The following is a 24,211-nucleotide window of genomic DNA, read 5'->3' on the forward strand; positions in this document are numbered from 1 at the left end:
AGCCTCTTACACAACCATTTTTTGAGGGCAAGGCATACTAGGTTGTTGCGCCCTATGTATTTATAAGCATGTCTTGATAATGCTGGAAAAACAGGGATAAACCTGTTGTTGGAATCTTCATTCTCAGACGTGGAGCCGGCTCCTGAGTCAAATCAGAGTTAACTCTGAAGGGCCACCACAGTTGTGTGTCTGGTTTGTCCTTCCTCAGTCCAACACATAAAGATGTGTGTGCCACGTACCCTTCACACTCAGTGACTTGGTTGTAATAAAAAGAACAGAAGTCTGCATGGATGCTGTGAGACAGGAGCATGCATTTGCCTAAAGGTCAGGCTCTGGTACCTGCACTTTCCTTGCTGTGACTGAAGCGGCTCTTCAGCACAACTGTTGATCAGCAAGGCTTCAGTTGGAGCAGGATGGCAGATGCTGGATTGATCAGCGTGTCTCAGATGCTTGCTCTGATGCAGCTCGTGTTGAATGTGCGGCAGACGGAGAGCTGAGAGTACGGTGTGTCCTCACTGCCAGACATCCTAGTTTGGAGGCAGCTCTCTGTTCTTTTGTTGCTAATCCTGTGTGTCAGGTAAGTCATTAGGATCACTGTTTTTATCTTCTCATCTGAAAAACTGGAACTGGGATTACTTTATTTTGGCTGTTCTTCCTTGCATTTATGGTGTGGTGTAAATGAAAACCACTGTTTGCTTTCTCAATTCATGTCACTTAAGATACTCAAGATTTAATAGTCACAGTTGATACTCAAGGCAGGACTATTCTTAAGTGGAAACATTTTAAGTACACATGAGTCATAGCATTAGTCTAGCTGTTGACTTCTGGACTACCCATGGAAGAGTAAAAAAAAACCTTAAATTATTTTGGATCATTCCTTTTGTTACTAGTTTTTTAACAAAATAGTTTGACAGAATTTGCAAACTACTGCCACAGTTACTTATTGGGCAGACCACCATCGCTTATTGCCAAGAGAATATAATTTCTGGAATGTTTACAGGAGTTTCCTGCGGTACAACACAGTTTTAGGAAAATATTAATTCACTTAACTTCTGTTAGTACAGTTCACTGGCTGAAAATGGGAAGTAGAGAGTCAGAGACCCAGAAGGCCCTGGAGACAGTTTGCAATGACTTCAGTACCCTATCATGGACACTAGAAAATTGCAAAGACCTTTATAATCATATAATAAAGTTCTGGCCTTTCCAAGATTATCTCTTACAATAGTGCTTTCTCAGTACAGAAAAAGATAACAGTGATAAGGCTTAAATCTTTCTCAGCCTGTTTTATTCAGTGTAGGGATTTGAGGGAGTGTTTAGTTAAAATCTTCCTAAGCACATCTCTGTGTAATAGCTTAAAATATTTCCTCCACCTTGTTAAAAATTAGGGTTATAAGGTACCCCAGTGGTGGTTGTTTAATAGAGAGGAGATAAGGTTACTTTGCAATTCAAGTTTAGAAGATAGAGAAAAACACTTGGTACTAGAAGTAAAGCCCATAGTCCAAATGTTTATCTGTCTGAAATATGCACAGAGCGTCCTGAGTGTGCACAGCTGCAAAAAATAATATGTGTTGGAGGTGCCCATCACCTCCTGAGAAGAATGGTAAGTGAAGCTGAAATGGTTAGACTTGCCAAGGACAGTGAAGAATGAATTAATCTGTCTCTAAAAATTAAAGAGTATTAGGCTTTGTTCTCTCCTCCCTTACCTTCTCTCTCCAATACTTCTCAGTAGTTGATTTGGGGATGATCACCATAAATCAGCCGAATTTTGAGATGAAGAATTGCTATTTAAATATGTAAACATGAAACAAAGGAATGGAAATGTCAGATGTACCACTTTATAGGGTCCTTTTGCATCGCGATGCTATGAATGAAAATGGCGAAGTCCAAGTTTAAATTTATCATAACATTCAAGCAAGCTGTCTTTGAGGAGAACTGAAACTATTTTTCTAAAATAAAAACACAGCAGGACATAGAGACTAGAAAAGGGGGAAGCAAGCAAGGATCTCAAGGTTTGTTTTGTTGGAGAGAAAAGAGCTCGTGTCACTGAATGGGACTGCACTTCTGTACGGAGAAAGGCTTTCCCAGTGTGGATCAGCTTTAGTACATGAAATCCCGCTGAGGTATAGATGCCTCAGAGAGTACAAGCCTGTTCTCTTTAATAGTCAGCTTTTTTTCTTGTTTCTTTTCCTTCAGTATATACCAACATTAACATTTTAGAGGCACAAAAGAATCAGAGTTGTAGACATACTTTAGATAATCTGTCACTCTTTGGCATTCACAGGGAACAGGAGCCCAATACAACGAGAAACAGGAGCCTCCCAAGGTCCTTACTTTAACCATTAGCCACTCTTGTGCAGTTAGCTCATTGTAGGCAGAGCCACTTAGAAGGCAAATCTATATGCAGAGAACTAGTTACAGTATTAGGGCTGAAGTTAATCCTATAGGAAACCAGAGGAATTCGTCTCAGAGGGGAAGGTGCTGCATTTTGTCTAACAAGCTGATGCTATGAAACAAGTCTTGAGATCTTAAAAGTCAGCTGATCTTCATAAAACTTTCAAAATTAAATATTTCAATTGCTCATAAGAATATATCAGGACTGGCAGCCTTTATGGTACAGAGAAGGATTCAGTTTGAACGCTGTCGTAGTTTCCAGGTGGGTGGTTATGCAAGGTGGGAGCAGGCTGAAGTGCAGCTTAGAGCAAATCCATTCTTGCAGATATCTCACACCCAAGGAGGGGTGGTTGTGTGACTGCCTCACAGATGACCTTTAGAATGCAGGCACAGAGGGAGTGCTAGGGAGCACAGTGAGACAGCCATGGCAAGGTGATTCATATGGAGGAGCACGGTCAAGAAAAGGATGGGATGTGTAGGTCAAATTTATGGGACTGCCAGACGGTGATCTGGGATCATGTGTTTGTCCATTTGCTTGTATATTCTGGATTCTCCCATCACTTCTGTTTTCTACATCATCATTAGTAAGGTAGATGGTACATAAAGCAGTGCATAATTCAGTATTATATACAGTGAAATTCACAATAGTGTCAGCAGTTACAAGAAGTTGAAAAAAGGAGTGAGAGTAGAGCAGCAAAGTGACAGACTGGTTGGCCTTGATTGGCAGAGATTTGCACAGTAGCCAAGGTGTTAGGGTTAGGATTAGCTGCTCATTTCAATTGTTCTTATTTCATCTCACTGTCAGAGCCTCTTCTGCTGTTTTGTAAAGCTCCTGGGGAGGGGTGGGAGCCTGGATGTTTGAGTGTGCCTTGCACTGCTCTGAGGCTGTGCTAGTTGGTGACAAGTTTGTGGTAGGCTGAGGCTTTCACATCAGCTTAAATCTGCCTGGGTCAGGTAATACCATCAGCAGTGAAGGCCAGTTCAAATGCCTAATGGCAGACTAACTGTTGGAGGATCCCTGATGGCCTTCTGTCCTGATCACTGGGTCTGTGCCAAGGGCCATGTCACCTGCTGATGACTTTTGCTGCATAAAAACTCCCTTCAAGAGAGAGGCATTGTAGGTCTTCCTTCTTTGCAGAAGCAGGTGCAAAGACGAAATGCTTTACCTGTCATGTGTGTTTGATAGTTTTGATCAAAATGCTCACAAATAATTTGGCAAGTTCTAAACTGCTAAGAACTCCAGGCAGCATTACTGTAAGCACTAAAGGATGCTGGAGAAAAAATTCCAAAGGTGCATCAGTATGGAGGAGTTACCTTCCATTGCTGTACTCTGGCACTCTGAATTCTTAGTTGCAATGTGTGGTTATGTGTGCACAGCTCTCAGAATAACAGGCTCAGAGTTTATCCTGTGTTGAATGAGCAGGATGGCCAGAGTGGTCCAGCTGAAGATGCTTGTGAGTAGCAGCAGCTGGCCCTGATGTCAACAGAGATTTCATTAAAGCAAACCTGGAAAAATTGTACGCTTGTGCTGGAAAGAGGGAGCGAGAAGGCACCAGGAGTGTGTTGCCTGCGTTTCCTTGGCAGCAGAGAAACGAGACTTGGGGAGGGGGGGACACAGCACGGCAGGACACAGCCATTCAGTGAGTGTCTCTGTAACCAAAGCCATCCGTCTCTGCTCTGCTGGCGGGTGGCTGACTGAAGTGCTATTATTAGCAGGCAGGTGATGTCATGGAGCGTGTCATGAGGCCAGCCAGGGAATCCCCACTGAAGATGGATGGGCCAGGGGTTGGGAGGGGTGGCTGGGGGGACAGGAGGTGGCCCTGTGCCTGCATCCACGCCTGCCCGGGGGGCCCTGCAGCAGCCAGCGGACCCCAGTCCAGCCTAGCTGGGGCACTGGGTTCGTGCTGTGTAAATTATCTTCCCAGCGTGGCGGCTGGCTGTTCACTCTGAAGTATGTGAATGTACTTAACCTTCAGTAACCTTTCCATTGTTTACTTTAGAGTATACATTTGTAGCTTCTGGCAAAAGGTAGGGATATCCTAGAGAGCATGTCAGGCCTCACATTAATGGAGTTTCAAGAGGCTTCATTCTTCTTTCCTTTTCTTTTTTTTTTTTCTTTTTTTTTTTCAAAGGGAAAAAATTGCTGGTAAGAAAAAGGTTTAGTATATTTTATTAGCTGCATATTTCTTCTCTGGTAAATAAAGAGTCTTTCCTTAAAACAGTACTTACTGCCATGCAGGCTTTGCAAGGCAAAAGGCATTCCAGTACCATAATTCCATGCTGCAGAGAACAATGCATGCTATCATGTGTTATTAACACATGCTTCCACAGCAAACTATGGAAGACCTCACCTTTTCACTGACCAGGATGTCAATTGTATTTAAGTTTTGATGTATTTTGTACTGTGAAAAGCATATTCTTACAAATCTTTTATGATCCCTGAAAGACATGGCTTAGATGTGGATGTGAGATGAGGAATTCAGTAGCTATGAACCCACAGGTTTTTTCCTGGACATCCCCAAGATAGCTGCAGAATCATGTAAGCAGAGATTACTTTTCCTACAAGAACATTGTTGTTTGTCTTCCTTCTTAGAGCTTGGTTTAATACTGAAGCTTTTGAAGCGCTCTGAAAGATACTGTTTCTCTTTCACAATGTCCACAATCAAAATGAGGCAGCTAACATAATAAAATCCCTGCAAAAATAAATGTAAAAACTTCAGAGTGCAGCCCAGCAAATGTAAAATTTAAGGTGAAATAGGAAATACAGTCTCATCTTGGTAGATGGGGCCCTAAACCAGAGGTTGAAACACTTGCAGTTCCTGTTCTCTAGAAGTATCCCTAACCCAGCGGAGGTCAGGGGCAAAGTGTGTTAACAAAGCAGTACCAGAAATTTTGACAGCATTTGCCTTCCATTTTTTCAGTTGTATATAACCAGTCATTTAGAAAGATAAAGGAAAAATAACCAACCTTGTAACTGCCACCCTGAAGATGAAAATTGGACTTGTAGCTTCTCGGTTATCTTTTTTTTCTTTTAAACCGTTCTTTATAGAATATGATATAAAACATTGTTATTAATAAATTTGCACTCCTGCAGCTTGTAAATACTGAAAAATCTTTTACTTTTTTCCTTTAGGTTTGCTAGAGATATGAATTAAGCTCTTGCTCAGGTAGAATAGGGAAAAGCTTAATTGCTTCTTAATAGCCCAGCATAAGAGAAATATGCAGGGTTAGACAATATCTGAATTTACAGTAAGTATATGGGTACACTAAGATGTTTGCTTACATGTTTCTAATATGTGACAATCTGTGACATAACTTAGAAATGCTTTCAAGATGCTTTTTAGAAGAATCTAGAATTGTGTTTAAAGCTCAAGGGGAGAAGAATGATCCTGACCTGCTTGGGGGTCAAATATACAAAGAGCTCATTTTATGTGAATATGGTTGGGTTTTGTTTTATTATAGCACTAAAGCTTTCAGCTAACTGTAGACTAATATGACTAACATTAGTTGTTGCAAATGTTCTTGTTCCTGTATTAACGCAATCAGAGAGCTTTTCCTGAACTTTTTTTTGAACCTCATTACTATGTAAGCATAATTCCAAAATGCCTCAGAAAGCTGACGACAAGAACAATGTGGTCCACACAATGTGGATTTTACATATGCACTTGCTACTGAGACTGATTTCCAGATAGGGGAACATGTGTTACAGATATATATGAAACACATATAAAAAGGTGTTCTTCAGTTAAAAACAAGCTCTGCCTGTCAGGATGATGAGTGTTCTAGGATTCTGAGTCAATTATAAACTACTCTCTTTCATATACAGAAGAAAAACCCATACTGCTTGTTCCAATTTTCACTGTAACAGTAATTTATAAAGTTTTGTTAATTGGTTGAACGTAGATAGGCAGGCATAATAAAACACTTACATGACAGTTCATAAAAAAGAAGGACCTCTCAAGCCAAAACCATGTCCTACTCAGTGTGTTAGATTTGTGAATTTTTTCTGTTGGTAATTTTTTTCCCAGTTGCATCTAAAGACTTGAATCCTACAAGTTCTCCTTCTGTAGAATTTCTGCCGCGAGACCTGTCAGATCCAAGGCTTAGATGCTGTTACTAATCCTCACTTACCACCTTCTAAATCATAAAAGTGTTATGTAGAGCTTTGGGTTCAGGGCATGTTTCTGTTCAGCAGTCACATGAAAATAGTAGCTTTAGTGTCCACTCTGGAAGACTGGTCTGGATGTATTTTACCATTAGTTTCACCATTACCAATATCTGATGTATTAATTTAATGCCCTTATTGCTGCTCAGTCCCATCGGAACATAACAGTAAAATGCTCTTCTACGTTTGCTATACCAAGAATATCAAGGTATTTACCTCCATTAAGGAGGACCCTAGTGCAGATGCTCTATTGCTCTCTGACATCTCCACAAATAAGTTTTTGCAGATTAAACAGATCCTTTGCAGAATTGACCTGGTCTTGCTACATATGCTTCACCATCACTGACCCTAGCATTTTGTCAAGATGCCGATTTAAATTTTTACAATTCTTTTAGGAGTGTTATCTGTAGCCTCCTGTTCAAATTCTACTGTCAGTTATTGTTTTCTTCTGATCCCAGATTGCCTTTTGCATTTCTTCAATACCATCTTTTGCCATGCTTTCTCAAAGATGACACGGGATTGCAGTGTGCCGCTAATCATTTGCTATGTTTCACCATGGAACTGTCTGCCTTTTAGTGCTAAATAAAACCATGAATTTATATTAATATAGCCACTTAAATTTATGATGAAAAGCTTCTGGCTGAAATATTTCTTATAAACACATGTGTTGTGATAGTGATTATATGAAGAAGCTATGCCAAAGAACAACCTTCATTTACTCTGTTGTAAACTACAGACAATTAACTTTGTATCTCTGACCTCTGATCCTTCATCTGGATGATTTCTATCTATGTTGCTTCAGGCAGCAGAATAAATTCATGGTTCTAGGAAAGATGATGGCTATTACTACACAGCATATCCTGATCTCAGAGGATTTTGGGGAAGTTATAAAGTACTGAGATGGATTAAAGTATACACAGGCTTCTGGAGGAAAGAACCATTTTATTTCCTTGATGATTATTATTTCCACAGGAATTTGGCTGCTACCTTTTCATAATTACTTTTTTTTTTTTTTTTTTAATTTTTCAGCTAATTCTGGTTCCTTGCAAGGCCCACAGACTCCACAGTCCACTGGTAGTAATTCCATGACAGAAGTGCCAGGCGATTTGAAGCCCCCAACACCAGCATCCACACCTCATGGACAGATGACACCTATGCAGGGTGGCAGGTATGAAAAGGGCTTTGCTTCATTTTTTATTGCTCTATTTCTACAGCAGTTTAATCCAGTCTTTCCTAGCTGCTTTGGCACTCATAGGATTTTGTGGTAAACCAGTCAGAGCCTGAAAAGTGGCGGAAAATTACTTATTTTTGGAGGAGAGAGAGGGAAAGGGAGGAAGGAGTAGAGAGATCCATTAGCTTTCTAAACACCAGAGAAGGATCAGACAAGCACCAGTGCAAAGAGGTGCATGTGAATATGTCAGTAGTGGGGAGGAAGGTGGAACCCAACAGCACCTACTTAGAACCACAAGCTTCCTCTCCTCGCTTATCCTGTACACCTCTGGGCAACAGATCCAGTCATGCTCAGGAAGGAGAAGCGTGTGGTTTAAAGGTGTTACTTGAATTCAATTTGTGAAAAGCATATACAGTAACAGTGGTTGAGATAGCAGAAGGTTCAACTGGATGGACCAAGAGATCCCTTTCAGTTCTGTGCTCTGTAAGTCTCACAGACTGGTTTAATCTGAAGTGAAGCTGTCTCACCATTCATTAAGGAGCCTTAGTCCACTGAAATCCAGCAAAACAGTTTTTTATGACTTCAACAGGAACATGACTGAGCTATGAACTGTGTGCAGAGCCACTCCAAACTTAATTTACTTAGGTTCTTTTTTTTCTCCATCTGTAAAGCTGCAGAAAGAATAGCAAGAACCTTCTTAAATCATCTTAATTCAGATTGAGTTTTTCTAGGTAAAAAAGAACAAAACAGCTTAGTGAAATTTCAGGAAGGTTTAGACTTCTATATGAGTAATAGGAATGCACAAACAACAGAATTAGATAAAAAACCCTGATCTCTAAGGTAAGTAGGCAAAGAAGCTCGAGGAAAAAGTGGGTAAATTCTTTTAAATGATTGTCCATTGTGAAAGTCTTTTGCATCTTCCTTGGATGCATCCTGCACGGATCACTGCCACAGCATGGTGAGCTAGTTGTGTTGCAGTCTAGGCTGTTTTCACAGTTCTTACAAATACAGGATGATGGTAATGTTTCTTTCTTCTTAATCTGCCAGAAACAGCGCAGTCAGTGTGCATGATCCCTTTTCTGATGTAAGTGATTCAGCGTTCCCAAAGCGAAACTCCATGACGCCAAATGCACCGTACCAGCAGGGAATAAACATGCCAGATATGATGGGAAGGATGCCATATGAGCCGAATAAAGATCCTTTCGGTGGAATGAGAAAAGGTACTTTCTTTCTGGGAGCTTAAGTGTTCTTCCCTGTGTCTTAGGTAGTCAAGATTTTGTAGTTAGAATGAGCTTTTTCACTTTGATGATTTTGCCATTGGTGTCCTTGTAGCAAAAAGAGAGGTGCAGTGTGGTTCAGTTTCTGGTCTGGTCATATTTTCCCCGCTCAGAGTCATGCCCATTATTTTAGAATTAACAGAATCCTAAAAATGTTTGTAGGAGTAAATTTTGGGAAATAGCATAAATCATAGGGTTAGAATTTATATTTCTTGAGGTTGGTAAACTACTCTACAAATCAAGTGCTGGACTTCACTTTTAGAATGTGAAGTGGTGAAGCAACATGCCTGGTTGTAGTAGGACTGGTCTGGGAGTTCACTGAGCAAGCCTCCTAATGCTCTCTGTCTCAGTTTACATATTTTTAAGAATAGTAAAGCAATTTTTTTCTTACTTGGGCAGTCCCTGACAAAAGGTGATAAACACACTCTAATTTTGTTTATTTTTAAAAAGCATAATTTAAAATTCATTTCAAAATTGACTCTGGTTCTTTTGGGTACTTGATCTACAGCTGGTTTTGTGGATATTGTAAAAAGATTTTAAAATTAATCAATCTTGCATGCCTCAGATATAGGAAAGTAGGAGCAAAGAACACAGGCAGGGCTACCTGTAAAGAGAAGAACAGGTGGAAGAGATTAAGTGTAAACTCAAACAGAGCAAAAGGAAGATATGGAAAGATGAGACCCTAAAACTGAGGAAAGAGAGAGAAGTGATGAAGCGGGGAGATGCTTTAAAAGAGGTAGTTAATTGGATGTGATTTTTTTTAGAAGTCTTTATTTTAAATCCTTTTGCCTGGACTGTGGACACTAACATATAACACAGTTATATGTTATATATATGAAGTTATATGAAGGAAGGGAAAACGCTCTCTGCTTTAGATTCACTTTAGGTTTTATATCCATATGAGACTAAGTGGGTGTATTGTATTTTCTCATACATTTCACTTCATCCTGTCAAAACAGAAATATCTCTTCAGTATCTACTATGAGGGACTGAAGGCTAGAGTCTCTTCTGTTTGCTTGGTCATTATATGTGATAATAGTGCTTTTTCTTGGACCCATAGAATATGCCCATCCTACTTGAGAAGCTACATTAGGATACAGTATCCTTTCCATAACAACATTATTGTATATGTGTGTATGAGTGTTCTATGGGGGGAAATAAAAGCTTGATTCTGACAGCTTTGTAGTTCAAACTAGCAGATTTGCTTTCATCTGTTTTGTGAGGCTTATGTTTGCATTCATTTTTAGCATTGTTTCAGTGAAAAGAATAAGAGTAAGTTCATCTTCAGCTGTGAAGACCAGAGGGAAGCAGCTGCCTGGTGCCTGATAGCTCAGTTCCATAGGAGGAGATCTTTTCCTCACTTGCAGCTCCTTAATATTATACCCATCATCTTGGTAGTGGTGGTTCTTTGTGTGTTCCCATTAGACCCCAGAGAGCTTGTTAGACACCTGCTAATTCTCCTTGGCAGTAGGGAAAGTATACTGGGAAAGTATGAAAGTGTTAGGGATCTGAACATTCTCCTAAAAATACTTCATTGAGAAGAAAGTGATCTTCAAACACCCAGATTAATAAATTTAATTTTACTGACTGTTGCAGTGCCTGGAAGCAATGAGCCTTTCATGACCCCTGGACAAATGCCTAACAGTGGAATACAAGATATGTATAACCAGAGTCCATCTGGAGCAATGTCCAACATGAGCATGAGCCAGCGACAGCAGTTCTCTTATGGAAGTGGCTATGACAGGAGGTGAGTCAATCTTCAGGAAAAAGCAAAGGCTATTAGTGAAAATGATCCTCTCTCGTCCCTTTTCATTTTCCCATTCCACCTTGCAGAGAACATAGCAACCTACATTTCCTACAGCATCTTACTAAATCACTGGGAGTGAAACCACTGGTAATGACTGAGTCTAGCTGTTCACAGAAATTAATAAGGAGGAATTGTCACACCTTAGAAATCACTTAGCTGCAGCAGATCAGCTCGTGGGTGTCTTTGACAGCTGCCTTCAGCTGGCAGCTGGGCTGGGCTGTGATAGCATAAAGTAGCATTTGAGTTGGTCTCCTGGCCATGTTTTCACCTAAACAGTTGCTGGTTGGCTTTTAATGAAAAACAAAATGCACAGCCTAAATGTGTGATTTGTGATCTGTGAGTGAATTGCCTTTGAAGAATCTGGAGTCTGTTGTCAGAGCTGTCGCAGCATCAGTCTTGCAGCGTGTCCAACAGGATTGTCATAAGTTTGTCCTTCAGTGAAGTACATGAAATAAATTTGGTCATCTTTTGTTTATCTGGGGAAAGACTTTGGAAACAAAAAGTGGTAAAATCACTGATGTCTAAGCATTGGTATAGCAAGCAGAATGTTCTGGAAATGTTTGGATTATATTAAGTATTCTGGCAGATTTGCTGCTCTGGCCATATTCCTGCTTTTACTTTCATTAGGCTGTGTGCTTAGCTTCTCTTTTTGTTTCCTGATGGTAGACAGAGCGGTGTAGTGTGGGTCTTTGAAGAGTAAGGGCAAAGTAGTTTTCAGTCAGTAGTTTTAAGTAGTAGATGTGTCAAGTAAAACAAGTATCATCATGCTATTCAATAGGTCACATTGCTGGGGAGTTGGTGAGAGTAAGGGCTCTAGTGGAAGGTGTCAAGTCAAGAGAATGTTTCTTTTAAAGGGCATGATTTATTTTATTAGGTTGGCAATTTTGGAAAAGAAGTAATTTTTACAGAATGAGGTTTCCTTTGTCATTTTTTAGGTTGGATCATGGGCTGGGTCCTGAAGGCAGTATGGTACCACCTGGTCAAGGCAGCATGGTGCCTTCAGACAGTGACCCAAGCATGTGCTCTACTAATTGTTACCCTGGCCAGCAAAGGTGAACACTGATTTCTCTGTTTGTAGTAACCAGAGTAACCAGCTAACAGCAGCCCCTGTGAGAGCATGCAGGCAGAGCATGTGGCCTCTCGGTGTGTTACTTCTATTTTACTCTCCTGTTTAGGCTTTTACCCTTGGTTCAGTTCTTGCAGGGGAGCAGAGGCTCCTGTGAGTGAGTTGACTTTCTGCAGTAGTAGTATCAGCTGTTAGAAAAGGAGTGTACATCCTACCCTGTGTATCTGCTGCGCAGCACAGGACTAGAACACAGTTTACAGGCCCAAGTTCTCCAGAGCAGCATTAAATGATACCACTTCTGAAGCTTCCACAATTTCACCTGGCTTATGGTTATCCTGTGGCTAAAAAACTGAACACTTAGAAAGTCTTCCCTTATGTACAACACATGGGTACCTTTGCTGAATTTTGTCTTACTGCATATACTCTTGGACAGCTACAGACAAGTTCCCTCATTTACATTGTTCATTTAACTGGCATTGGATAATTTCTCTCCATCCACGTCATAATTTTAGGAGATACTGAATTGCTGTTTCTTTCTCTCTGGTCATCTCTTTTTAAAAAAATAATTAGTTTTCTGTGTATGGAAAAATGAGATCCCATTAGTTCTTTTAACATGTCAAGTTCCCCAGTTCTCTGTTTCTGTACCTCTCCCTGATACATTACTTCTATAATTATCCTCTAATTGTTGATGTGTTCTCACTGATAGTGTACAGAGAGAAATTACTGACATATTAGCCTGCAATACAGTGCTATTTATCAGTCCTAATGCTTTCCAAGTACTTGATTTCAGCAACCTAAATTTCATTCATATGTGCTAAAAATATTGCACTGTAGTGCTCCTCAGAGGTCTTAAAGGCCACAGGTAAGTTTCCAAGTGCCACACAACTGTGTCTCTTACTGTGTATGCTTCATTATGTAGCTTTAATTAAAAATTACACAAACATTACCAAAATTATGAGTACTGTTTTTACTCACTTTAAATTGATATATTCTTGAATAATCCAGAAAGTAGCTTGCTATTAGAATTGTATTAAAATTGTAGCTTGCTACAAGAATTTTTACCTGCAACCATTTAGCTCTACGCTAGATACTTCCCCACCAAGGATGGGCTCCCCATCTCTGCAGCTGCCTTTCTTACTTCTTGGCTGACCATACCCTTTTCTCATTCCTGACTGCTCCCTCTAAATCCCTCTGTTGTATCTTCATTGCTCCTCCTCTCTTCGATCTACTTTACCTCCTTCCTTCCACAATCAGCTCCAGCAGAGCTTACTACCTCAGGCTCAGGACCATACCAGACTGTACCTTCACCTTGTTTCCAGATGGCAGATACCTTCAAGGTGCAAGATTTTCAGAGGAATTTGCTTTTGCTAGTGGCTTGAAAACTCCAGCAGCTCTAAGTATTGATTTGAATGCTTTATTTTAGGCATGAACCATATGGGCAGCAGTATCCAGGACAAGGACCTCCCTCAGGACAGCCACCATATGGAGGACATCAACCTGGAATGTATCCACAGCAGCAGGTAGTAGAGGGGGAAATGGCTGTGTTCATAACATTTGTTTGAAAAAATTCACCCCAGGATTCTGTATTGAAAAATTTGTTTATAAAGTGTATGTCTTTTGGCACAGAGGAGCACTGTAATTCTGGTCAAAGTCACAGCCTGTATGGATAAGCAATGAATGTGCAGCTGTAGGTAAATGTGTTCATTACACTGGAAGAATGTAAATTCTAACAGATGTTCTGTGGCTTTGGATGTGCATCAAGTGATTGTCCCAGGTTAATAACCAGCAGACTGGGAAAGTATAAAGCATAGTTAAGTGAAGTGACAAATAGAAGTGAAGTAACAAGTTAAGGAACAAATAGAAAAGCTGTTTGGATGACAGGTTCAAGGGCCTTAACTTAATGTCATGCAGCCAAGTGAACCCAACAGAGAACTGGAACAAAGTAAAATGAGCAATGCTCTCAATTATTTTCAGTACTGTGGTGGGTCATATGAGATACCTATCTTTAATATAGATCAGAGGGCATATTCCAACATGATGTCTCTAGTAATAATATGGTACAAAAACATAGGAGAGAATGTTATTGGTATTAAAAATAGTTTAAACATTTGTACATTGCAGTCTCCCCAACTCCTGCAACTCAAAAATACAAATTATATTAATTAATAAGATTTTTTTTTGTTACATGCATGATTAATACCCTGTGAGCAAAATCCCACATTAGAAGTCAATAGCTAAACTCCACTGACTTCAACAGGATCAGTTTCATTCTGCATGTCATTAATTCAGCTCTAGTCATACAATACCTGAAGTTGGCTTTCAGAATAGAAAGCATTTCCTTATTATAAAAAAACTGAAATGTAAACTAGTTTTGAGCCAATTTCAGATAGCTCTTTTCAGTTTGGGATAGAGTTTTACTAGGAAATTGGGATCAGGAGTTGAGAGTGCAGTGGGGAGAAACCAAAACAGATCTTAGATTGCACTGTACTAAAAACATACATAAATTTAAATTTCAGAATTTCTTGCTTATCCCTTTGGTTCATAACATTTCAAAGATGGCATAATCAAAAAAATGGTTTGTTGTTTTTTATGACAAGCATATGCTGGCGGTCTAGGTGATTTAGTGGGGGAATTGCAAAGATATATAACAGAACAGTTTGTGATATTCCATGCTAACATGTGCAGGGAATATATTAACACATGTTCGTTTAAGCGAGGAGACAGCTAGAATTGTAAAAATATATTTGGCCCTGTCCTTAGTGCTGTTTATATATTTTGTACAATGACTCTTGAAAGCAAAATGCATTAATGCAGAAAAGCAGTGAAGAATGAAGGACAAGGATCCTGACCAGCCTCGGCCTCTGTCTCCCATCCCCAGAAGATTCCACTTCTTCATTTAGCTAGACGTTCTGTTGCCAGTAGCTTATTTACAATTTCCTAAATCTTACTCTGTAGTGGTTCAGGAGGAATGTGAAAAATGACCCTTTCAAAGCTTTATCTATAACCCAAAGGCTAGGGAATGACCTGCAAAGGAGGTGGTTGGAGCATGAACTCCTGGGGCTAATGAAGCACTTGGAGCCAGGTTTTCCAGTTCCTGTATGAATGCTTACATCCCAAGAGCTATTACGCAGCGGGGGCCCTGTGTTGGGGGCTTTTTGTCCCCTGTGAGGTCTCAGAATTCCACATCTCAGTGGAGAGAGAGACACGTTGTGCAGTGTCCTGCTGAGCACATCCAAAGGAGGAAGGAGCTCAGGTGCATCACTGTCCTCTGCGCTGGGGGCCATTGGGCACGTTGGCACTGCATGTACCAGGGTGCTGGAGTGCTTTTAAAAAGGCACATGCTTCATTCCCAAGTGTCTGCTGTGAGCACTGAGTCACTGTGGCAAAGCAAACACGACCTTCTTAGGTGTGGCTGCTGCCAAGTCATTTCTTAATGTATAAATTGGCCCCAAGGGTGCAATTTGGTACAGCAAGTAGTTCATGTAAGATTGGAAATAGGTATTTCTCAGATAGCCAGAAAGCTCTATAGTAAGTTTAAATAAAAATACTTTCATACAATACAGTAGTTGTGGTTTTATGTGCACCAAAGTTGGAAGATGACTTTATGAATCCCAGAGCTGTTTTAACTTTCCCATATTGAATACAGAGAGAATTTTATCTGATCCTAACTCTAGTACATTAGTATACATTGTACAATGCTACTGAGCTACTGAGTTTCCGGGGGAGCTGTAACTTTGAATTTGCCATAGATCATATATTCAAAAATCACCCATTTAATTCACATTTTTTGCTTCAGAGCACTCAGTGTGGTTTGAACTGTGGAACAAACTCCCACAGGAACTTAAGGACCGCTGCAAACCTTACCACCTTCCCCTCAAAGAGCAACATGTCTTTTTTTGTTCTGCCATCTTAAACATAAATACATTCAAGCTTGTATGGTTTAAAAACCACTCAGCTCTCCCCAAGGTAAAACAGCTTACCTCGCACAATATTCCCCATTTGAGAGGGTGAGAAACAAAGAGGGAATAAACCATAGGTGGCAGCTGTTAGTTACATTGCTTAATTCATTACAGAACAGCAGGGTAAGAACCTGCATAAACTAGAACAGAACGTTTGGATGTGACCATTTGCTGTAATAATCTCACAGTAAATTAAATGTGATTAGGATGATTTGGGAAGAGGATGGTTGCCCAAAGAGGACAATATTCCTGGGAATTACATAGAGTATCAAATGCAGCAGATTGTTTTCTCCGATTAATAAATTTAATGTCTGTAGCTGATGTCATATTTTAAGATTCACCATTTCAAACATGCATGCTTGCAGCATATCTTGTTACTTTAAGAGTTTATTCAGTGCTTGTCTCTTGAAAAGATTCACTGGGTGGTTTTGAATTTTTTTTAAGATTTTTCTTCTTAATAGACTAAGCATAACAAAGAAGTGAATATATTTTAGTTGGTGAGGACTGTTGCCTTTTCATACATGTCTGAAATGACCAGTGGAATTTAGTCTGACAGATGGGGAAGGAAATGGAAAAAAATAGAGCAAGCATAAGAAAATTTAGCCCAAGGATAGCTTCCTTTTAGTATTCAGTTATAAGCACAGCAAAACAGAGGCTTAAAAAGAAAGCACTGGATCAAGCCTGACAGCACTGTATGCCCAACTCTGGAGTCGGCACAATCCCTCTAGAACTAAGCGCCTTCAGCTTTTTGAATGAGCTTTTATTCAGTATATTTGTATTGTGTGTGGAGTAAAAGTGATACATCTTTCCAAAATTTTCTTTCAGAACTACAAGAGACACATGGATGGCATGTATGGGCCTCCAGCCAAACGCCACGAAGGGGATATGTATAACATGCAGTATGGCAACCAGCAGCAGGAAATGTATAACCAGTACGGCAACGCTTACACAGGGCCTGACAGGAGGCCCATGCAGGGACAGTACCCATATCCATATAACAGGGAAAGGATGCAGGGCCCAGGACAAATGCAGCAGCATGGAATACCTCCCCAGATGATTGGTGGCCCCATGCAGTCGTCATCCTCCAGTGAAGGTCCTCAGCAGAACATGTGGCCAACACGAAATGATATGCCTTACCCTTACCAGAACAGGCAAGGTCCAGGAGGCCCTGCACAGGCCCCTCCGTATCCAGGGATGAATCGCACTGATGATATGATGGTACCTGACCAGAGGATAAACCACGAGAGTCAGTGGCCTTCTCATGTCAACCAACGGCAGCCTTCTTATATGTCATCCTCAGCCTCCATGCAGCCTATCACTAGACCTCCTCAGTCATCCTACCAGACACCACCCTCTATGCCAAACCACATCTCCAGAGCTCCAAGTCCAGCGTCCTTCCAGCGCTCTTTGGAAAACCGTATGTCTCCAAGCAAGTCTCCTTTCCTACCCTCCATGAAGATGCAAAAGGTTATACCCACAGTTCCAGTGTCACAGGTCACAGGACCTCCACCCCAACCACCACCGATTAGGCGAGAGATTACCTTCCCCCCAGGCTCTGTAGAAGCATCCCAACCAGTCTTAAAACCAAGACGAAAGATTACCTCAAAAGATATTGGTAAGCATCCAAAAAAAACCCTAATATAAATTGTGAGGAAAGGGACTTTGATTCTGGTTTTGGTTTGTTTTTTTTTTTTCCACATTTTAAGACACTCTTGACAAATAGTGAACTTTGCTAACTACAATGTGACTGTTCTCAATAAAAATGTGATAACGTGCATCAGTGAGGATGATAGGTAAAACTCATCCCAGGCAATCTGACATGAAATGAAAGCAATATTTTATATGGAGACTTGAGGTCTTCACAAATGCATTAAAAATGAAGCTTGCCTCAGATTTCAAAATGAGATGTGTTGAAAGGTCCTTTAGAATGTCTGTTAAATCACCAGTACAGCATTTAGCTTAGCAAAGCTTTCCATGTTTTTGTTCCATGGAAGCTCATGCTATTCTGCTCTGTAGTTGGAGTCTCTGCTTTCCTTAAATGGTCCATTAAATCATTCCATAGTATTTGTCCTGTTTGTTTCTCCCCCAGTTCTTAAAAAGATCCCCAAATATTTTCTCATCTTAAATTTTGGTTACATTTCATCCATTCAAGTTCTCATACTTCAGATTTCCATGTTCATGACAGAGTGTTCTACCTTTGTTTACTGATGAATTGGGTTAGTCGAATTCTTCAAGTTTGTATGATTGTTTCAGGCTCAGCAGTGTCAGGAAGAAGGGCCCTGCCAGGATATTCTCCAGCACTAAGGCTTAGCAGCAGTTACAGAAAACTGAACAGAACTAAGCAGTGAAAATAGGGTCTTAATCAGTAGCCACTTAATTTAAATTTGCATCCTCAGAATGTCACAGTTTACTCTTTCAGAACTCACTAACAGTCTCGAAGGATGCACTAATACTGTTTTACTTCTCTCTCTTTCTTTCTCCAGTAACTCCTGAGGCCTGGAGAGTGATGATGTCTCTTAAATCTGGTCTTTTGGCTGAAAGTACCTGGGCGCTAGACACTATTAATATTCTTTTGTATGATGACAGCACTGTTGCTACTTTCAACCTCTCTCAGGTAGGTGGGAAAGCATTATACTTCTCAACTTTGCAGGGAAAGAAAAGTGAAATAAGACATCTACAAAAATGCTGCTGGCTTTTCCAAATTTATTCTAATTAACATAAATTTTAATATTAAAAAACTTGCACTTGTTTATGATTGGCAACAGTGAGTAACAAGAGACAGATATAGGTCATATAGAGGAGGAAATAGAGAAGCCTGAAAAAAAGATGTTTCTTGTAGAAAGGAGAATGTAGGAATATAAGAATTTTAGCACTGCCAAAAGCCTAAGATGTAAACTCACACACATGATAGTATAATCCCTCAAAACAGCAGTAGGTTAGTAAACTTCCTTAATCTGTGTTTCTTTAAAGACTTTGCACAACTATATTAAACTGGGTTTTGGTGACAACTTGTCCTGTTCTGTACTTCCCTGTGAGACTGTGGGATTTTATTTAATTGCTTATTTTCTGTTCTGTTTCTTCTTCCAGTGAATTAAGTTTTCACAGGAATACCAAATTGGCAATTTAAAGGCTAAAATCCACTGTCTATCTATAGTATACAAGCAACACAGGATTTAACAGTGTGTGCTTTTGCCTCACTGCCTCCCAGCATTTTTCAGCTCTGCTCTAATCATTTGCCTGTTAGGTGGTAGTAATAGATGGCATGCTGATAATTCACATCATCTAAAATTTGTACAAATTAAATATTCAGTTTCTCTCCTCCATTCATTCCTTAGTTACTAATAGTGTAGCTCATCATTTTTTAAATATAATGACTTTTTTTTTAAATACAGACACAAATGGTACATTACATCCCACCTGACTTTAGAACTAGGGATATCTATAGCATGATTTATCTCACCCAGAAAAAGAGACCTAAAATAAGTCAGATGAATCATGCCCTAGAAATGGCCTGTAAAGGACCATTGATTATAAAAGGTATCGAGAAAATTAGGTTAGGTTGTGTGACTAGTCTGGATGTTTGAAGTTAAAGGAGGTGAATCTCCTCTGAATTCTGACAGAAATTGTGTTAATACACCCTATGCAAATGGCACAGAATACCATGCATGTTGTAAATACCTATATTCTTTTGTTATGTTGTCTTTGGACTCTGTTTCCAATGGCAGCCAGGGTCATATGATGCCTGGTAACTCCTGTGGTTTTGATAAGCATCAGTTTGTTCTTAGTTCTTTGAGAAGCTGGAAATCATAAGAGAATATAGAATGGCAAAATATAGAATGGACATTTTACTGAAAACCCATTAGCCCACAATTTTTTAAAAAACCCATTAAAAGCAAGACAACTGAGCTGAATGCATCATAGCAACAAAGAATTTTTAATAATAAAGTCACTAAGTGTAAATTAATACCAAGTCCAAGTACTGCCTTTCCACAAGAAAGTGATTACAAGTTAATTAAGAAGATTAAACCTAAATGAAAACTGTTTCTGAAGGGTGACTTACAGCACCAGCCTCCAACAGTTTTAAACTACTGCCAGACAAAAAATGGATCTGTTCCAATAGAGATGAGATATTAATCTAGGATATCAGTACCTCCACCCTGAACTGCAGGTTCCTACATAACAGTTGGTTTTAGAGACAAAAGAGGAAAGGAAAAATTGCAAACTTTAGATATCTAATAAAAGTAGAAATCAGAAAAAATAGCCAAGTTAGGAACTTCAGTACTCTGTACAAAAATGAAGAGTAATAGGTATTTCCAAGGGGACAGAACAGCTAAGCCAGATGTCTGCTATGGCTTAAAGGAGACATTAATAAAGTTCTGTACCTCTCATAGCTGTTGCAGCTGAAGCAAACAGAGCCGTGATAATTTGACATTGTATACTGTTTGGACAGACTCTAGAAGAATTTCTTTTGATTAACTTCTGCCATGCAGGACCTAGCCACAAGTCCACAGCAGGATGAGAGAAATATTCACGCATGAATGCATCAGTGTTCCTAGTAAAATTCCATGCAGACAAAAATATTTATGTGATTTTTATGTTCTTTCTTTCTTCTTCCCTCAGTTGTCTGGATTTCTTGAGCTTTTAGTAGAATATTTTAGAAAATGCCTGATTGACATTTTTGGAATCCTTATGGAATATGAAGTGGGAGATCCAGGCCACAAAGCACTTGATCACAAAGCAGCCAAGAAAGATGATAGTCAGTCCTTGGCAGAGGATACTGGAAAAGATGAGAATGACGAATGTATTGACTATTTTGATGAAGATGAGGAGGAGGGGGAGGATGAAAAGGTAGAAGGAGAAGAAAAGAGCATTGTTTTTTCTACTCCTGGTGCCATTGCTGATCCAAGTGAGAGGCCAAAACAAGCCAGTAAATTTGACAAGCTGCCAATAAAGATTGTAAAGAAAAATAATCTATTTGTTGTTGACCGATCTGACAAACTTGGACGCGTTCAGGAATTTGATAGTGGACTTCTCCACTGGCAGCTTGGTGGTGGTGACACAACTGAGCATATCCAGACTCACTTTGAAAGCAAGATGGAGATTCCACCACGCAGGAAAGCCCCTCCTCCCTTGAACTCTCCAAGCAAAAAGAAGGACCTCGAGGGGAAAGGTGAATCTGAGGAGCAGCAAGAAAAGAGTATAACAGCAACCATTGATGATGTCCTCTCGGCTCGGCCAGGAGCACTACCTGAAGACTCAAACTCTGGTTCCCAAACAGAGAGCAGTAAATTTCCCTTCGGGATCCATCAAGCCAAAAGCCACCGGAATATTAAACTGCTAGAGGATGAGCCAAGGAGCCGGGATGAGACTCCTCTATGCACCATAACTCACTGGCAAGACTCCTTGGCCAAACGCTGCATCTGTGTGTCAAATATCGTCCGTAGCTTGTCTTTTGTGCCTGGCAATGACACCGAAATGTCCAAACATCCAGGCTTGGTGCTGATCCTGGGAAAGTTGATCCTTCTTCACCACGAGCATCCAGAAAGAAAGCGAGCGCCGCAGACTTACGAGAAAGAGGAAGAGGAGGACAAAGGGGTGGCCTGCAGCAAGGATGAGTGGTGGTGGGACTGCCTCGAGGTCTTGAGGGATAATACATTGGTCACATTAGCCAACATTTCTGGGCAGCTAGACTTGTCTGCTTACACAGAAAGCATCTGTTTGCCAATTTTGGATGGCTTGCTGCACTGGATGGTGTGCCCGTCTGCAGAGGCACAGGATCCTTTTCCAACCGTGGGGCCCAACTCAGTTCTTTCGCCTCAGAGACTTGTGCTGGAGACCCTGTGTAAGCTCAGTATCCAGGACAATAATGTGGACCTTATCTTGGCCACCCCCCCATTCAGCCGTCAGGAGAAACTCTACGCTACTTTAGTTAGGTACGTTGGGGACCGCAAAAACCCGGTCTGCCGAGAAATGTCCATGGCGCTCCTATCGAACCTTGCCCAGGGGGACACATTAGCAGCAAGGGCAATAGCTGTGCAGAAGGGAAGCATTGGAAACTTGATAAGCTTCCTGGAGGATGGGGTCACTATGGCCCAGTACCAGCAGAGCCAGCATAACCTCATGCACATGCAGCCTCCGCCTCTGGAGCCGCCTAGCGTAGACATGATGTGCAGGGCAGCCAAGGCCTTGCTGGCCATGGCGAGAGTGGACGAGAACCGCTCCGAGTTCCTTTTGCACGAGGGTCGTTTGCTGGATATCTCAATATCTGCTGTCCTGAACTCTCTGGTTGCATCTGTCATCTGTGATGTACTTTTTCAGATTGGGCAGTTATGACATAAGTGAGAAGCCAAGCATGTGTGAGTGGAGATTAGAGGGTCACATATAACTGGCTGTTTTCTGTTCTTGTTTATCCAATGTAGGAAGAAGGAAAAAAAAAAGAATCTTTGCTCCTCTGCCCCATTCACTATTTACCAATTGGGAATTAAAGAAATTATTAATTTGAACAGTTATGAAATTAATATTTGCTGTCTATGTGTATAAGTACATCTTTTTATTTTATTTTTTTTAACCAAAGTTGCTGTCTAGTACATTCAAAGGTCACACTTTTTTTTTTCCATAGATTATCCTTTTCAATGTTCTTTTCCATGTTTGTATTGCATATTTTTTGGGAAGCGAACTAGTGACTTTTTAAAAAAAATGTTATGGCAAAACATTGTATGATGAGAAAAAAATCTCACCACTTTGAAACAAAAAGGTGAAAAATAACCAACATACCAAGTTCCTGTGTGTTTTATTTTTTCAGATAAGGAAAAAATAAAAAAAAACTTGTATACCATCACCCAAAGCTCTGTGCAATAGAAGATTCTAGTGATGTAGGTATAGGGGATCAAGGAGGGTGTCAGTCAGTAGTCAAAATCCAAAACAATACTGATTTCTCCTCAGGAGAAATTGTTATATTAGGCTAGGAGCAAAACAAAACAAAATAAGTCAAGTTAAAAGATTTTTAAACAAAACCTGAAGTTAAACATCAATTGCTTCCTCACCAGAACTGTCTTGTCTACATCTTTTTTTTTTTTTGACCTTCCACAATGACAGTTCTTCACAATTCCTTTAATCATTTTTTAAAATATTTTTTTATTGCCTAAGGGCCGTGATGTATATAGAAGTTGTACATGAAACATACCCTCATTTTTTTTTTTTTTTAGTACAAAGTTTTTAGTTTCTTTTTCATGATGTGGTATCTACAAAGTGATAGTAGAATTATTTTTTTCTTTCATTTGGGCCATATCTCCAAAAAATAATAAAAAAAAAAAAGAAAAAAGAAAAAACCCAACACAGAAAACCAACAACTGAGGGTAATGTACAAGTTTCTGTATGTATAAAGTCATGCTCTATTTCGGGAGAGCAGCCGATCACAATTTGCTTTATAAATCAAGGTGTGGAAATGGTTACGTATGGATTGATTTAAGAAAATGGTTACCAGTCTACAGACAAAAAATATATACAGGAGAAAAAAAAAGGAAGAAACACAACTTCAAAGATTTTTCAGTGACAAGAATCTGCATTTGTATTTCAAGATAATGTAGTTAAAAAAGAAAAAACTTGATGTAAATTCCTCCTTTTCCTCTGGCTTAATGAATTTCATTTATTCAGTATAAAATCTTTATATGTTCCACATGTTAAGAATAAATGTACATTAAATCTTGTTAAGCACTGTGATGGGTGTTCTTGAATAGTGTTCTAGTTACAGTGTGGGATATCGGAAAGCAAACTAATTACAAGAAAGAGCAATAATGATTATTCTCTTTCCCCTACTTTATTATTATGACTTTCAAAAATATTATGCTATTGTATTGCAGCAACTTGCTCTTCTTTTAGAAAAGCCTTCTCACATCTCAGAGAAGCATTTTTAATTATTATATATAAAACCACGAAGCCTCAAAGGGGAAGACATGGCTGACAAGTGATAGTTCTGACTATGCAGGTACCCAGTCTCTGTGCTGTGTTTTTGGGGGACTGAAGGCAGATGTTAGAAAAAGTGACAAAAGATTTTGTTAAAGCAATAACCAACTGGAAGAAATCAATCTGTATTCACTACCTGTAATTCTCTCTGTTGGTTGAAGGTGCAAATACCCCAGTGATGTGGGTATTTAGAATAAACACCCACCCACTTCTGGATACCGTATGTGTCATTGCATACTTACGTGGCCTCTTATGCTGGGAGTCCCCCGTTAAAATAGATCAGGCTTTAATAGAGCACATCCATTGTTATAATTGGTGGGAGATGGCCATTTCCCTTTCAGGAATTATCTGGTTTCAGATACATCCACTCTCACCTGGCTGTGATACCTTGTTGCGGAATATTGTTCAAGCAC

At 39.9% G+C, this 24,211-nt stretch overlaps 1 protein-coding gene across 5 annotated transcripts in view; it reads left to right on the top strand.

The window, feature by feature from the left end:
- Positions 1-23,787, top strand: part of ARID1B (AT-rich interaction domain 1B) — a 325,491-nt gene extending 301,704 nt beyond the window's left edge. For all 5 annotated transcript variants that reach the window (XM_084203719.1, XM_084203720.1, XM_084203721.1 and 2 more), the window contains 7 exons: positions 7,586-7,724; positions 8,775-8,947; positions 10,601-10,751; positions 13,301-13,397; positions 16,662-17,451; positions 18,320-18,450; positions 20,457-23,787. In XM_084203719.1, the coding sequence (XP_084059845.1) occupies positions 7,586-7,724; positions 8,775-8,947; positions 10,601-10,751; positions 13,301-13,397; positions 16,662-17,451; positions 18,320-18,450; positions 20,457-22,169 (3,194 nt within the window). In that variant the 3' untranslated portion in view covers positions 22,170-23,787. The remainder of the gene's footprint in view (positions 1-7,585; positions 7,725-8,774; positions 8,948-10,600; positions 10,752-13,300; positions 13,398-16,661; positions 17,452-18,319; positions 18,451-20,456) is intronic.
- The last annotated feature ends 424 nt before the right edge of the window (positions 23,788-24,211 follow it).

This window comes from Fringilla coelebs (genome assembly GCF_963513975.1).
Source record: "Fringilla coelebs genome assembly, chromosome: 3".
Classification (NCBI taxonomy): Eukaryota; Metazoa; Chordata; class Aves; order Passeriformes; family Fringillidae; genus Fringilla; species Fringilla coelebs.